The 15602-nt window shown below is 41.7% G+C and overlaps 1 protein-coding gene across 22 annotated transcripts in view; it reads right to left on the bottom strand.

Annotated features, from left to right (window-relative positions):
* HUWE1 (HECT, UBA and WWE domain containing E3 ubiquitin protein ligase 1) overlaps positions 1 to 15602 on the bottom strand; it is a 160953-nt gene that overhangs the window by 18779 nt on the left and 126572 nt on the right. For 19 of the 22 annotated variants that reach the window (XM_048213204.2, XM_048213197.2, XM_044380147.3 and 16 more), the window contains 13 exons: positions 12481 to 12692; positions 11867 to 12049; positions 9134 to 9306; positions 8631 to 8779; positions 7800 to 7875; positions 6864 to 6962; positions 6143 to 6276; positions 5787 to 5955; positions 4224 to 4452; positions 3390 to 3568; positions 3016 to 3105; positions 2713 to 2867; positions 1264 to 1309 (listed from right to left, as the gene is read on the bottom strand). In XM_048213204.2, coding sequence (XP_048069161.1) covers positions 1264 to 1309; positions 2713 to 2867; positions 3016 to 3105; positions 3390 to 3568; positions 4224 to 4452; positions 5787 to 5955; positions 6143 to 6276; positions 6864 to 6962; positions 7800 to 7875; positions 8631 to 8779; positions 9134 to 9306; positions 11867 to 12049; positions 12481 to 12692 — 1894 coding nt within the window. The remainder of the gene's footprint in view (positions 1 to 1263; positions 1310 to 2712; positions 2868 to 3015; positions 3106 to 3389; positions 3569 to 4223; positions 4453 to 5786; positions 5956 to 6142; positions 6277 to 6863; positions 6963 to 7799; positions 7876 to 8630; positions 8780 to 9133; positions 9307 to 11866; positions 12050 to 12480; positions 12693 to 15602) is intronic. The other 3 variants (XM_057311930.1, XM_044380154.3, XM_044380153.3) reach the window with 2 other exon arrangements.

A 15602-nucleotide genomic window follows, 5' to 3' on the forward strand; every position in this document is an offset into this window, starting at 1 on the left:
AGATCCTAAAAATTAAATCCTTTCTGTGCCCTGGGTGGAAGGGGAGAGTTCAAGTCACTTTATAATGATATTTGCCTCACCCTAAATATCACCTATCCCCTTCCACCTTCCTTTTCTTCCGGTCCTGATAATCCCAGGAACATCTACAACTCTGATGCAGAAAAGAGTGCCAAGACTAAGTATGAATATGCCCACACTAGGGAAAGTAGTAAGTTGTATAGTTATCTTCTAATTGGGGCCTAAAATCCCTACACCCCACAACAATACAACTTACTACCTCACCCCGGCATGAGCAGAATCCTCTTAGCAAAGACAGCAGACAAAAGGCCATTTTACCTGATTATAGACCCTTTCAAAGACCTTTTGCTAGATTAAAGGCACCAGGACACCTACCACCCACTTCCACTGCTTAAAAAAAAATACTGGGTAGGCTTTAGTATCATCTTGCAATTCAAATGCCAAAGGAGACAGAAGGCATGGGGAAGCAGAAGAAAGTTCTGAGGAAACAGGGGTGGGGGAGACATAATACCACATGGACCAGTTATCAGAACCATGAAATAGCTACTGACATTAATATCAGAAGAAGGAATACAAAACACATAGTAGTAATACCACTTAGCCCACAGATGCCAAAAACAGATTGCTCAGGATATAACATCCCTAGACTTTTAGATTCCAAAGACTCACAAAGTTTATATAAACAGGAAAAAAATAAAAAGAGACTAACATAGGGTTACCAAACCTAGGTTAGTTTAGCCAAATAAATAATCCTGTCAATATCACTTAATAAAAATATTTTGATACCAAAGAACTAGGAAGGACATAATCTCTATAAAAACCAGTCCTTTAAATTGAATAAATTCAGCTTTCTGCAAAACTCATTAAACCCTATTTTGTTCATTTCCACTGAGGGCTGGCATCTGGGAACCACCATCATCAGATATTCTCATGAAGCACCACACCACGGTGGTCACCAAAGGGGACAGGACACATGGCCTTGCTACACAGGCCAGAATGCAGCACAGCAAGATCAGAGTGAGAACCTGAACAGAGCACGTCGGAGGGGAAGTGTACCACCGTGGGAAAGACAGTAGACTGTATAGTTATCTCCAAGATGGGGTATGACCCTAAAACTATACAATCTACTACCTCATCCCACAGAGCACCAGCGTTCATCTTCAGCCCACCTGGGCCAGCTACTTGAATGGGTCAGGAAAAAGAATGAACCAATTAGCAAGAAGGTGAAAAGGAGGGTAGAGTTACCTGAGAGGTTCTGTTCAGTGGAGTCATTTGTCTTAGATGCAGTACACTGGAAAGAGAAGAGACAGACCAATGTGGAACTTTCGCAAGCACATAAGACAGGGGTCAACTATAACAGCTACCTGTCCTCCCCGCCCACATAAGCCACCTAGGAGTTCAAGGTCCTGGGTGAAAGACGAGCATTTTAGTGTGCAAATGTATCTCTAATTTCTCTAATACATACTTGTGTTCAAGGATGGCTTGGGAATGAGGGGAAACTGCCAGGAGGCTGACTGAATAATGAGCTGGGCTGGGCACAGGACATGACCTAAACACAATCATGAGACCAGCAAGAATTCCTTAACATTTCATCTCTAAGTATTTCCCTTCCTTGGGCTCATTTTGTCCACTCCAGCTTTTTCTAAGTTTGTTTTTAAAGAGTTTATTCATTCATCTACTTGAGAAAGAGTGTGCGCGCAAGTGAGTGGCGGTGGGGGAAGAAGGGGCAGAGGTGGGAGGGAGAGGAACAAGCAGACTCCACAGAGTGCTGGGCTCCATCCTACGACCCCGAGACCACGACCTGAGCCAAAAACAAGAGTTGGATGTTCAACTGACTCAGCCACCCAGGCATCCCAATTGTCCACTCCAGCTTTTAAAATCATATGCCAAGCTTGCTTATTTTCTATCCCTTTTCCTGTGTTTGAAACAATGTTATTATCAGGTAAAATTTTCATACAAAGTATTTGTTAGATCAAGTTTGTTATCCTAACTGAACATTTTCAAAATCCTTAATTTGATATCCTAACTCCTAAGTGGGATATAATAAAAAGTCTTTCACTCAAGTCTTTTAATGTCTTCATATTTCTATTAGCCTTTACTTCATATATTTTAAAGCTATTATTGTTCAACATCCCAGAAGTTTCAAAATAGGTAGCTTCTTTCTAAACCAAAGTCATGCTAGAGATTTTACAAATTGATAATCAAGCCTTAGAAAATGACACGTGGTGCTGGGGTTCAGGGCACGAATATTTCCTGATTGAAGCCTAAGTCTAACTTTTCTAAATGATGGAACGGGTTCATCTTGGTAAGGTTTCCCCACATTTGGCAAGTCAATCCACTGAGTGAAGTGCAACTGAACCACCAAGAGCATAGGCATAATCAAAATCATTCTTCTTGTCTAGTTGCGGTCACTGAAGGTAGAGACTACACAGTGTGGTAAGTTAGGAGCCACTCTGGTTCTTGCTCCAGTTTTCCCCAGCAAGAGACACTGGAGAAATAATATTCCCTCTGAGTTTGAATTCTCTTAAAAAAAAAAAAAACGTGAATGTAGGGTGCATTTGGAATGAATCGTTTCTCAGGTTCCATGTGAACACCTCAGGATTCTTTAATGACTGGTGCTATGTGTACGCCAAAACCATATGAAAGTAAAGGAAGACACAGACAAGATGAATCCTCCCAGCTCTTGCAAATCACCTGTGCACTCTGATCCCTGTTTTCCTTATCTTCTTTGCCTTTGTCAGTTATCTTTGTTTCTTCCTCAGCCAGTTGTTTTCTGCGTTTCTCCCGCCTTTCTTCCAGCTCCTCATCTCTTAGGAATTCCAGGTGATTAACAATGGGCACTTTAACAACTGATCAAAGAAGAAAATATCATAGGTTGCTCAGGGGAGGTAGCCAAGAGGCAGAACTTGTGGCCAGAGAATGAGGGCAACAATTTCCATGCACTCATCCCAGCTGTGGAAGGCTCACTACTGCTCAGATAACCAAGCTTCCACACACCTGAAACGCAGTCATGCATGCTCTCAGCATCAAGAACTTTGCATTCCTCTGTCCAGCGGGTCAGGGCTGTGGGGATGCTGGATAGGGTCCCTGTAGGGGAACAAGAGAGAGTGAGATTCTTGGCCTGGTCATGTCGTCTAATCCAAAAATTGTCATATTTCTCTAACAGGACCCAAAGTCCATCACAAGGTTTGGCATATCACAAGTATCCAGAGACAGTAAAGGTTTTGTTGACCTTGGCTAAATTATCAAGTGGTTCTGGCTCCAATAAAATGTGGTTTCTCTAGGCAGGGGAGATATTGCTCTGCCTTCCCTTAGCAGGGAAAAAGTAGAATGTGAATAACTGTACCCTCCCTTTCACCACACAAACTTACCTGCTTGGCTGGTAGCTGTGCTCTGGTCATGGAAAAAGTCATCCAGCAGTTCATCATCAGATCTGGCAATGATGTGGACATCATCATTGCCTACCAGGAGGCGGGCTCGGCCACGGCTTTGTAGGGGAAGGCTGCTGCTCAGCTGAAGGATGTCAGCAGCAGCAGAAGGACCAAGCAACCTGTAGGGTGATGGTGGGGTGCAAAGGTCACTGTAATTCATAGGGGTCCTGCAAGATCCTTCCTGTAACCTCTTGGAAATGCTTAACACTATTAAGGACCTGATCATATAAAGCATAAATCCTTTTTTTTAAACCTTTATTTAAGTAATCTCTACACCCTACACCCAACATGGGGCTCTAACTCATGACCTCAAGATCAAGAACTGCATGCTTCTCTCACTGAGCCAGCCAGGTGCCCCACCAAGCATAAATCTTAGTTACCTTTCTAACTACTCCATCAGTTTGTGAACTTTATTTGGGCTGAGGATGCACATCATTCCATAGTTACTGGCAGAGTGTATGTCATTGATAATGCCAGGCACCGTGTTAGGGTGTATGTCTCTTGTCTACCCACTGTAGCCTGTACACTGACCATTATGACACCTATGCCCTTTTCTCTCACTTTAAAATTGTTTCTTCCACTAAACTCTAAGCCTGAGGGCAGAAATCCTGTCCTGTCTATATTTAAAGTGTTAAGTGCTTGGCACATGAAATGCTTCACTGATTGCTGAATGTACGCATAGAAGGACACTTAAGCAAAAAGACTGTTATACAATTTAGTATTCCCCAAAAGGGTGCACATATAATCCAAAAAAATGGGACAAATGTAACTCACCTCTGAAGGATAAGAGGAGGGTTGGGCTGGCGATTCCCAGGGTAATGAACATGAATGGTATGGCCTGTATTGGCCGTCAGCTGCCTTAGGGTCCTCTGACTGCGCCCGATGCCCTGGGTGAGACGCGTTGTGGAGGAGCCACTGCCCAGCGTCAGAGAACTGTGGTCTGCATGGCGTACCATCAGTGGGTGAGTGGTAGGGATATTTCCTGGGGATGGGGGGATGTCTGCTGCAAGGACAATATGTAAAGGGGTCAGTGCCAAAAAAAAATCTCTTCCATGGTTGTTCCAACAGAACCATGTCTCCTGGGCCTTACTTCCTCACACGGAAACCTGAGCTTTGTCCTTTCTCCCTCATTCCCACGCCTCATCTATAATCACTGACTCTACCATGGCTTATTCCACCATCTCTTACCTAGATACTGCAACAGCCTCCTAAATAGTACCTTCTCCCAATCCATTCTCCACACTATAGCCACAGTAATACTTCTAGGCCCCTCAGAAACATGCTACTCCCTCCACCTCGAAGACTCCTCTCCCCCCTTTTCACCTGCTCTTTTGTTCTTGGCCCAGATGTCACTTCCTCTGATTCTACAGATTGGCTTAATAATCCTTTACTCTGGGCTTTCTTACCATACTACAACGTAATGCCTGCTTACTTATAATTCCTAACAGACCATAAGCTCCTTTCATGGAAAAGGACTATTTTCTTTTTCACTGTTGTATCCCGAGTACCTAGGAAACAGTAGGCACTCCTCAAATATTTAATTTGCTAAACGAAGGGAGGCTCAATGTAAGGAAGACTGATGGAAATCACAAAAATGCAAAGAAAATCACAGAATAGAAGGCACCTTGAAAATTATGTAATACAACCCATTTTTTTCCTTTTAACTTTTCATTTACAGGTGACAAACTGAGGCTCAAAGAGGTAAGAGACTACTTGGCCAAGACAACAGACCAGAACAGTTCAGTATTTTCTGCTATATCATGCTTGTGATTTGGGGTCAAGACCTGCCTTCTCAAGACAGCTTGATTTTAAGAACTAGATGCTAAAAGCGAACATTGACGTTGATGGGGGAGAAGGGAAGAGATTCACTCTCTCCTCCGAAAAGATGCGTCCTTGATGACCAGAGTGAATGTGCTCAAATCTACTCCCCAATGCCAAGCTCAAAGGTGTTCATCCAAACTCTCAAGATCCAGTGTTACAGACATAAGAATTATTGATTGCCCTGTCACTGTAGCATGCACATGGGTGCCTGATGCAGTCAGCCTTGGTCTCACTTAAAAAAAAAAATTCAAGCAAATCATCAAGTTGTCCAGACTCTAAAATGGCTGCCTGTTTACTGAGGTGGAGAGAACAAAAGCAGCCTCTCACAATTCCTTCTTCTAAGTATACATTTATTGAGAGAGATGGATTCAGATATCCCTTGCCCCAGGAAGTCAGCATACGAAAAGAAGTGCTGTCTGTATCAGATTGATAGCTGCTCTGGTTCACTGCTTGGCTTACCCTAGAGAAGGGTATAAGAATCAAGAGATAAAACCCAGCTGAGCCCCTGTATCTTACTAGCGCTGGAGAACATGTTGTCAAACTCAATGATGAGATCATCCTCCCGGTCAAAGCGCTCAAATCGGACCAAGGGAGAAGCGTTCATATCAGGGTAATCCTCATCCAATTCCATTTCAGAGCCATCGTCGTCATCGTCTTCATCTCCCTCTTCACCTTCATCATCCTCCTTAAGGGGAAAATAGGAGATGGAGAATTGCTGGAGGTAAGGGTTTTCTGAAGTCTGGTGTCATGGCCACATTTGCACATGAGGGAGGGAGGTGCTGAGGCTAGCAACCCAGACTGTTGGTTTTCTCCAGCTCTGCGTTCCCATGGAAGAGGTTGTCTGAACCAGCCCAAACACAGTCCCCCCTCACCTGATCATCTTCCTCATCTTCCTCCTCCTCCTCCTCTTCATCCTGACTATCATCCTCATCCTCGTTACTGCCACTGCTGTCCTCTTCCTGAGTGTGCTCCTCCTCATCCTCAGGGTCCAGGATATTCATGGAATCTAAAACAAAGGGAGCACATTGGAGGACTATACTGAGTAGCTAGCAAACAGGCTGCTGTGCAGGCCGGCAGATTGAGTGGGAAGGCGATGGGGTATCTGACTCTAGGAGAGGAAGAACCAGATCTGGGGTGATGTACAGACTTAGTGAGCCAGCCCTGATTTCCTGAGAGTGCCAATCAATGCATCAACACGCTGAGCAGGGTGGCTGAATGTGGAGGCTGGCTATAGGGTGGTGCTTCAGGAGCCATGGTCTAGGACTTGGCCAAGTCTGCTGGTGCCCCCTTGCCTTTCCAGCCCTACTTTGCTACTGACTGCATCCTGTTGGTAAGAGGGAATCTGGAGCGATGATAGCAGGTGGGTGAGAAGAAAGCGAACCAAGTAAGAAGTGACAAACTTTTGGGCAAGCAGTAGTAACATGTTATTTGAAAAACTGGCTGAGGATAAAGTGGATGGTGTATGTCAGCGCATGCAGACAGATGCTTCCTTATTCTGCACATGTGGGCAGCTGCCTCCAGGAAAACCCTAGTGTAGTGTCTGTCAGACGTGCAGGGCAAGAAGGGAGGCCTTTCTGGCCTCGGCACTCTCACCTTCTCGGTTGGCCTGCAAGGTGGAAGCTTGGCTGAGGTTGGAAGGAGCTTCATCCATCAGCACGTCCTCTTGTGATTCATCCTCTCCACTTCTGCTCACTGAAGGTTACAGAGCAGAGCCTTCACTGAACAACAGAGGACTTCCCTTTCCAGATTGGGTGCGCCTAAAGTAGCTATGTACACCCAGTAGATATCCACTTTTTTTTTTTTTTTTTGGATGAGGGAGAAGACCTAGCTTCTCTGCTGTCGACTAGCTAGGTGAGCTTGGCCAGTCACTTTACCTGTCTGAGTCTCAGTTTCCTCATCTGTAAAATAGGATGATCACATCTGCCCTGCCAATCCCACTAATTGTGAAACCACAGAGGATAATGGGTGTGAAAAAGCCTTGTCAAATTTAAGAATACATGTCTACTTCCGTTTATCCTTTGATTTCCTTCATCAATAAAATAAAAACAAATAACACATAGACCCTTGGAGCCAGGTGACAGTAGGGTACCTTTGCCGTTTTCCCTTTGAGTTGTAAAAAGGGCTACCCTTAGGGAATGATCACTCTTTTTACACTACTGAGACTCAGAGGCGGAAAGCCCCTGGATTTTGCTGAAGAACTGAAAGGAAAGCACTTTCTCACCCTACAGCCTCTAAAGCCTCCTCTAGGCTTCCATGAATAAACACTCTTGATGTGCCTCATGTATCATCTATACTGATGGCCACCCCCTCCACCTCCCCCACACAGGCAACACTTCAGACCTGCCGCAACAGGTCTGTAGATGGTTTGTGAATTTCTCATCTTTAAGACCGTCAACATCAAGACAAGCAGCAATCTAGGCTGGCTATGAGCCCTTAGGCAGAGCTGAGCAAGCAGATGATGAGAAAAAGGGTCCTCCCAAGAGAGACTGAGACAAAGGAAGAGGCTATACTCAGTTCTGGGGCTCTCACCTATAATTGTACTGTTCCCAGATCCGCCATCCCTCTCAAGCAACTCATCTATCAGGTCCTCCAGCTCATTCTCAACCTGGAGAGAAATAGAACATATATATGGATGCAAACAAATCTATCATTGCGCTAGCACGGAAATCCTAAAAAAAGCCAGCAAGGGAATATATATTTCTAGGATAACGTGTGACAGAGCATGTTGCATAAACACCACACATTTGGTGCTAAGAGCACAGAAACTACCATGTGCTGCCAATCCACACTCAGACTGTCTGTCAAATGGATTCATCCCAGTTATCTCAGACCAGGTTAGTCGTTATACTATCCAGGAATACATGCAGATCTCCTAAGAGCTAGCAGCTTAGGACTGTAAGCCCCATTTTCTTACCACTGCTATTAGCTCCAGAAATTACAATGCTTTCTTTAGGGTCTTTAGAAAATAGCCATTTGAATGCTCCAGGGAGACCAGGTGCTATAGGCACAAAAGTGATGTTAAGGAGCTTCCATTAATGACCAGAGCCAAATAAATCAAAGACCTTGGGCCCAAAGGGCTCAGGCCAGTTTTCTACATCCACATTTCACCTGTACCTAAGTTTTCCTCTTGGGATCTATCCCATTTCATAGTACATGGATGGCATCCTGGCCCTGCCCCCGCCCCTCATTTAATACAATTCAAACACATTTACTGAGATCTACTACTAAGCATATCATCTGTGCTCCTCTGCAAAACAGACAGCATTGAGGCAAAGATCTAAAGTACTCACCCACCCACACCGCTTGGGGGTTTTGGTTCAGCGCCGCAATAGGGGTATGCTGGGTGATCTGCCTCCCTACCTGCATCTCTTGTGAACTGAGCACCTCAGGCTGCCCAGCAATCACCACTGAGTCGGTTTCAGCCTCCCCATCCATGATATCCCCATCTGCCACCTCTGTCTGAGTGACATCATGATCCTCCTCCTGCACTTCTGCTTCCCCAGGCTCGCCTGAAACAATCAACCAACCAGCAAAATAATCAAAGGGTGCCTATGTGCAGGGCACCACGAGGCAAGCATGAAGACAATAAGGTCCCTTCCCTGGGTAAGTTTACAAGTTCTCAGATAATAAATGAATGGGTGACAAAGGAAAAGACAAGGCTACGTGTGAGGATAGCCAAATAAGGCTGCAATTTTAAGGAATTCTTTGTGGGGCAGATTCCCACGCCACTATGACAGATCTCTGGAAGGCCAGCAAGTTCCCAGGGAAACAATACCAAGCCAGAACAGTTGTGATGCGATGCGCCCATAAAATAGCTATGCCCACCCAGCCAGCTCTCCAGTCCATTGGCTCTGATTCCCTACCTGGGTCCTGCTGGTTGCTATTGGAGTCCTGAGCAGCTCCTTGGGCATCCTGCTCAGACTTGCTCTTGCTAGAAGCACTCTTGCTGCCAAAAAGGCTACTGGGCTGGTTCACAATCCGGGAAAGTGTTTCCAAAGGCTTCAAAGCAGCATTGACTGTGTTGGCCATGTTTGGACTGAGATAAAGGAAGACACAGAGATGGACTTAGCACAGAAATCCACACTAAAAGGAACCAAGGCTCATCAGAGTAACAACTGATTCCAGGGATGGGGCATGGAGGGTACAAGGTGAGTCTGGGACATCTTGTTGTGCCAGAGGCTTTAAAAAATTAATGGGGTCATTACCACAGGCCAAATTTGAGATAACTGAAGTATCAGAAATAATGATGGTTAAATATAAAAAGAATCTGCAGCCACAGGGATACAGACAGGCAGAAGGAAATCTTCACTATAAAAGAATGCTTGCTAATACACAGGAATGAGAAAGTCAGAAATCATCACTTTTCAAACAGCAATGTAAGTGATCCAAGCAAAGATCACCAATAAATGCTAAAACTGTGGAGTTCAAAATCTTCAGGGCACAGGATATTCATATAATCTTCACGTGAACTCAAAGCATCACCCCATAAAAAACTTAAGTACAAAGGGGAAAACCAACGTTTAACTAGGTGATCAAACTTAGCATTACTAATAATGGGACAAATTAGCATTATGTGTCTCCTGACGTGATGCACCAATAAGGGCAAACATCACCTATGTACTATTCATGCTGGAAAGTTTAACCTGAACCTAAATATAAAGAAACAATTAGACAAATCCAGATTATGGAATATTCTGTAAGATATCTGGCCTTCTGGATTCTTCAAAATAGTCAAATATAGTAATAATCAAATGCAGTTAGTGATGCTCATTGGATCCCGGATCAAAACACTCTCCCCTCAAGGTATAATACTTGGAATAATTGGGGATATTTGAGTATGAAAAATATATTGAGTACTGTCACATCAATGGTAAAATTTCTTGGATGTGATGATATTCTATCTAGCCAATGTAAAGGAATGTTTATTTTTAGGAGACACATGCTAAAGTACTCGGAGGTTGTTTGCAACGAACTTGAAATGATTCAGCTCCTAAAAGGGGGAAGGAAGGGGGGAATCCAAGCAAATAGGACAGAAATGATAACCACTGGTTAATCTAGATGAGACATACGGTGCTCATTACACCTCTGAGTTTGAAATTTTTAAACGTTTTTAAAAAATTGATGAGCTTGTATCAAAAGGACAAAGTCGTCAATATGAGGAAGCCCCATGAGCCAAAGGTATAATGAAAAAGAATGACTGCAGTAATCCCAATAATTCATCACTGATTTAAAAAAAAATCAGTGAAAATAGAAAATCAAAGGCCAAAGAAAACTTGCATTTGAGGTGGTGATTAAGTCTATTGACTAAAACTTGGTGACTTAAGGAAAAAAAAAAAAAACCCAAAACAAAGTTTTTATCCTGCCTTTTCAGTAGGAACTGTATTTCAGGGTTCCTAGATCCTCCCCCCACCGCACTGGGGCTTTGTCACACAAAAATGACAGCTAATAATGTAGAAGGAATGACAGAAATTAGAAAGTTGTCATTGATAATCCCCAAAGAAATTGGTATAGGAAAGGATTATCAGTTACTGTTAAGATCATTAATTAGGTATATGGCTGACAGGAAACCAAACATTTATACAGTGCCAAAATACTAACATAGATTACTTTCTAGTAAGAAGGGGTAAAATGTAACAGTACAATGATGATTATCCCTCTAGTAGTCAGTTTTATTGTGATTTTTGATAGTTCAAAGAGATGTGTCTCCCTATGACAGCATAATGAGATATACATCATTTATGATATATCCCAACCAATAATTTTATGTTGCTCCATTAAGCTTCTAGCTCTAATTAGAAGTTTACAGAAAACAGGGAGTAAAGGAACAAGTTAAATGACACTGCAATGGACCAAATCTAGATAGCAAAACATTCTGCAGGACAGCAGGCCTGATCACCTCAACAAATTAGTGTCAGTAACAGAAATAAAGATAAAAAAAATTAAGGTTCTGTGTTAGAGTAACAGATTCAGAGGACATAACAAGATGTAATGCAAGGTTTATAACTAGGATTCTGGTTTGGACAAAAATTTTTTGAATATGGATTTAGGCATTATATAATAGGCTGAAAATTTACTTACACCGGAAGGTAGAGACAGTAACTGAAAAAAAACAAAAAATCCTAAATCCAACCCAGGTTACACAACAGCATATATAATACCATTTTATTAAAAAATACATTTTGTACGTATGTGAAGAAAACCATTGAGAGGTATGTGGTAAGGTAACTGTGATATCTGAGTGGCAGAAATACGGTATCTATTTTTGCTCATCTGTAGTTCTCATGATACACATAATCTTATAATAATGGGTTATTTTTAATTAAGGTGGGGGAAGCTTGGGAAAAAAATTATTCATACAGTCCAACTCTTGAGTTTGCAGCAAATGAGAAAACTAAGACCTAAAGAAAGGCAAGTGCCTTGCTTAACTACAATACTAAGAACTCAGGTTCCCACCTATATCTAAACTTTTCCTATCACATTGGTGGCTCATTACTCATCTGATGAGGATACATGAAATATAAGCAAATGAAGAAATAAAAGCAGCACGACTAAAGAGAGGGCAAAAGCCTGCAGCTGGAGTTCAGGAATAATTTTACCTGGACAGGTCCAGGCTGTGAGGAACTCTTGCCAGGTCATTAACCAGTCCCTTCTTTAGGAAGAGTCGAATGATGTTGTTCATGCCATTGTGCTGGGTCTTGGCTGTGGCACTGCTGTAGAAGCTGGAGGTGGAGGGGCAGGACTCCATGATAGTACTGATGATACACATCACTGCCTGAAGCCTGGGAGAGAAGTTTGACACCTCTATCATATGAATACTGCCTGTTCTTTGGCATCTTCACTAACTCGCCTCAAATAACCCTCCAGTGCCCTCAGTGCTTCCTTCTGGAAGCAACATTGAAACAGGTGAGAGCGCACTCCCTGAGTGGTAGCATTCTTAGTTTTCTTTAAAAAGTAAGACTGAATAGCCTGCTCAACTTCAAGACCTCAGAAATATAATGAAAACATCCCTTTGTTTCTCTAAGCTGTACCTTCCTCCAAATGTAATCAGTACTCCAGATATTCGGAAGCACTAGAACTATTTGAGAGGACCAGAGAATACACAGTGTCAGTGGGACCAGAAATCTTGTTCAAGTGCAAGGAATCCCATGGACAAGAAATGGAGTAAGGGGATGCTATTAGTTATTAGCACTACATCAGGCATGGATTTTACCTGGCATGTTTCTCTGTACTCTCAGCCATAGCCAGTGCCCGTCCCAGGGCTGCTTTTACTTCATTCACAAGGGCCACTTGGGCATCTGTGCCACTCCCTGCAGCAGCCAGGCTTGCGAGGAAAAGGCGGGCCAGGGCAGGTGTGTCCTTGTCTTCTGCATTCTGGGTATGTGGGAGGAGGTGGTCCAGAACAAAAGCTAGCACGCTACAGTCCTGAAAAGTCATTAATCATGACATTTACTAACAAGCATAATTATGCCATATTATTTGCATATCAACAAGGTACATAAACACAAAATTGATCCTTGAAGTCATCCAGTCAGTGATTATCAGGTCCACTCTATAGATGAGAAGACCAAGGGTTGAAGGTACAAGCTAAGTGAGTAGCAAATCCAGATTTTATGCTTTTAAATCCCATTCATTTCTCACTATACAGTTTATGCAACTTCATTCACATGTCACTTGGCATTTCTCAAAACATTTTTATGTGTGATATTTGACAGAACTGTTCACAGTAAACCTATAGAACAGTTAAACCAAGTTCAGTATTTTCCCCATCTGACAGATGGGTAATCTGAGGCCCAAAGAAACATGGCCTGCACAAAAAACAGCCAATGGCAAGGATTCAAAGTCTTGATTCATAATTGAGTGCTATAATTCCTTCAGTAGTCAATTAAATTGTAATATTTACTGATTCCTACAATATGCTAAGGATCCTGGGCTAAAAATTGGCAGGAGTTGAAAGAGAAACAGCACAGTCACAGATATGGATATGCAAACATATTTAACGCAGAGTCATAAAACAGCAAAAAAGACCCAACAAGGGCAGGAAATTAAGTGAGACTTGTTCCTTCTCTCTAACAATGATTTCTGCCCTGGTAATTCCTTATATTAGAAAGGAACTTAGTTCTACTGTCATTCAAGCAGATTTTGTATCAAAATACATCAACGATTTTGGAATTAGAGATGATGGTTGCACAACAATGAATGTACCAAATGCAACTCAACTATACACTTTAAAATGTTTAATTTTATGTAAATTTTGCCTCAATAAAAAAAAAAGCATTGAAGAATTGTAAAGTCTGGATAATAAGATAAGATGGCCTGGTTAAGATGGAACTTACTAGAAATAAAAATTCACCAGCAGTGAATAAAATACAAAATTGTGTAAATATGTTATGTGACATTATTATATTAGTAAAAACTGGAAAAAAAAGCTCTGCAATTTGGGAAAGCAGTGTGATGCAGTAAAGAGACTTTGTTTTGTAATCAGAGACCCACGTTTCAATTCTAATCCTGCTACTCTGCAGCTGGCCTTGAGCAAGTTAACCTTTCTGAGCCTTCTCTACTTCTCTGTCTGTTAAGGGTAGCAATACCAACCACCTTCCAGTGCTGAGGTAAGGATCATCAACAGCATTTGTAAAGCACATAGGGAGTACCCAGTACCACAAGGTCATGTGACACATATTAAACACACACTTAATAAATTTCCAATTAAATGTCTTATTCCATGAGTAACTACAACTGGCATAATGATTAAAAGCTTCGAAATAAAATGCCTAATGTATATTCAATATACATAACTCTATAAAAAGACTACATCCAGAATGTATAAAGAATTCAATAGAAAACAAGAATATAAGACTTGGACACTTCACAGGAGAATATCCAAATGGCCAATAAAGACAGGGATAATTTAACCACAATGCAATACCACTAACAAATCCACTAGATCAGCTAAAATGAAAAATGAGAAAAATACCAAGTGTTGGCAAGGAAGTGAAACAACCTGAATTCCCATAATGCTGTGCCTGGTGATAATATAAATTGACACAACCACTCTGGAAAACTTTTGGTGCCATTTGCTAAAAGCTGAAGAGACTAGCAATTCTACTCCTAGGCATACACACCACTTAAGAGAAACACTTATACAGTTGATTCTTGAACAACACGGGTTTGAACTGTGTGGGCCCACTTATACTCAGATTTTTTTTTTTTGATATAGTACTACACTGTAATACATTTTCTCTTCCTTACGATTTTCTTAATCACATTTTCTTTTCTCTAATATATATAACCATACAAAGTATGTGTTAATTGACTGTTTATGATATTGGTAAGGCTTCTGGTCAACAACACCAGGCTACCAGTAAACTTCTTGGGGAGTCAAAAGTTATATGCAGATTTTCAACTGCATACATGGAGGGGGGGAAGGGGGTGTCAGCACCCTTAACACCCCTGTGTTGTTCAAGGGTCAACTGTATACGTTCACCAAGACATGAATAAGAATGGACGGTAATAACACTACTTTTAATACCTGTAAATGGAAAACTACCCAATTGTCTATGAACACTAGAATGAATAAGATTGTGTTACATTCACACAATGGAACTCTATACAGCAAATAAAACTACAACCACACAAAAAAATGAATCTGTACAGAAAAATGAATCTTGCAAACATGTTAAACAAAACAATCCAGACACAAAGGAGTACAGACTATAAGATTCCACTTATATAAAGTGCAAAACTAATCTATGACAACAGAACTCAAGATAATGGTGACCTTATGGAAGCTTAAAGGAGGAGGGGGAGATGTACAAAGGCATGAAGGGGTAAGCTTTTATGAAATTTGTAATGTTTTAATTTGGGTAATGGTCATCCAAGAAAAACTGATGAAATTATTCAGGAATTGCGTATTTTTGTATGTATTTTAAAAACTTGGGTCGAAGTCAAAATAGCTTTAAAAATGGCAGCTTTCTTATTCTTTGCCTGCAACATTATTGTCCCCATTCCATTCTCAGACCCTTCGCTGCTTATTAACCATAAAATCACAATGTGACCCCCCAAAACAAGGTCCACTTCATGAAGACAAAAAAACAAACAAACCCTCCCTGGACACCCCTTTTACATATATGGGAACATGATCTAGTTTCTTAAAGTGCTCTCTCACTTGAAAAATCTAATTCTATATCAGGACATATGAAATATGACTTCATTCACAGCTCTGACAGACATTTAGGCTTTCTTTATATTCCATATTACCAATTCTATTACCACATCAGGTGTCTTTGTACAGGTGTGAGTATATCTGGAAGATAAACACCCGTATTCTTGTGTATT

Source organism: Ursus arctos, chromosome X, assembly GCF_023065955.2.
Source record: "Ursus arctos isolate Adak ecotype North America chromosome X, UrsArc2.0, whole genome shotgun sequence".
NCBI classification, from domain to species: Eukaryota; Metazoa; Chordata; class Mammalia; order Carnivora; family Ursidae; genus Ursus; species Ursus arctos.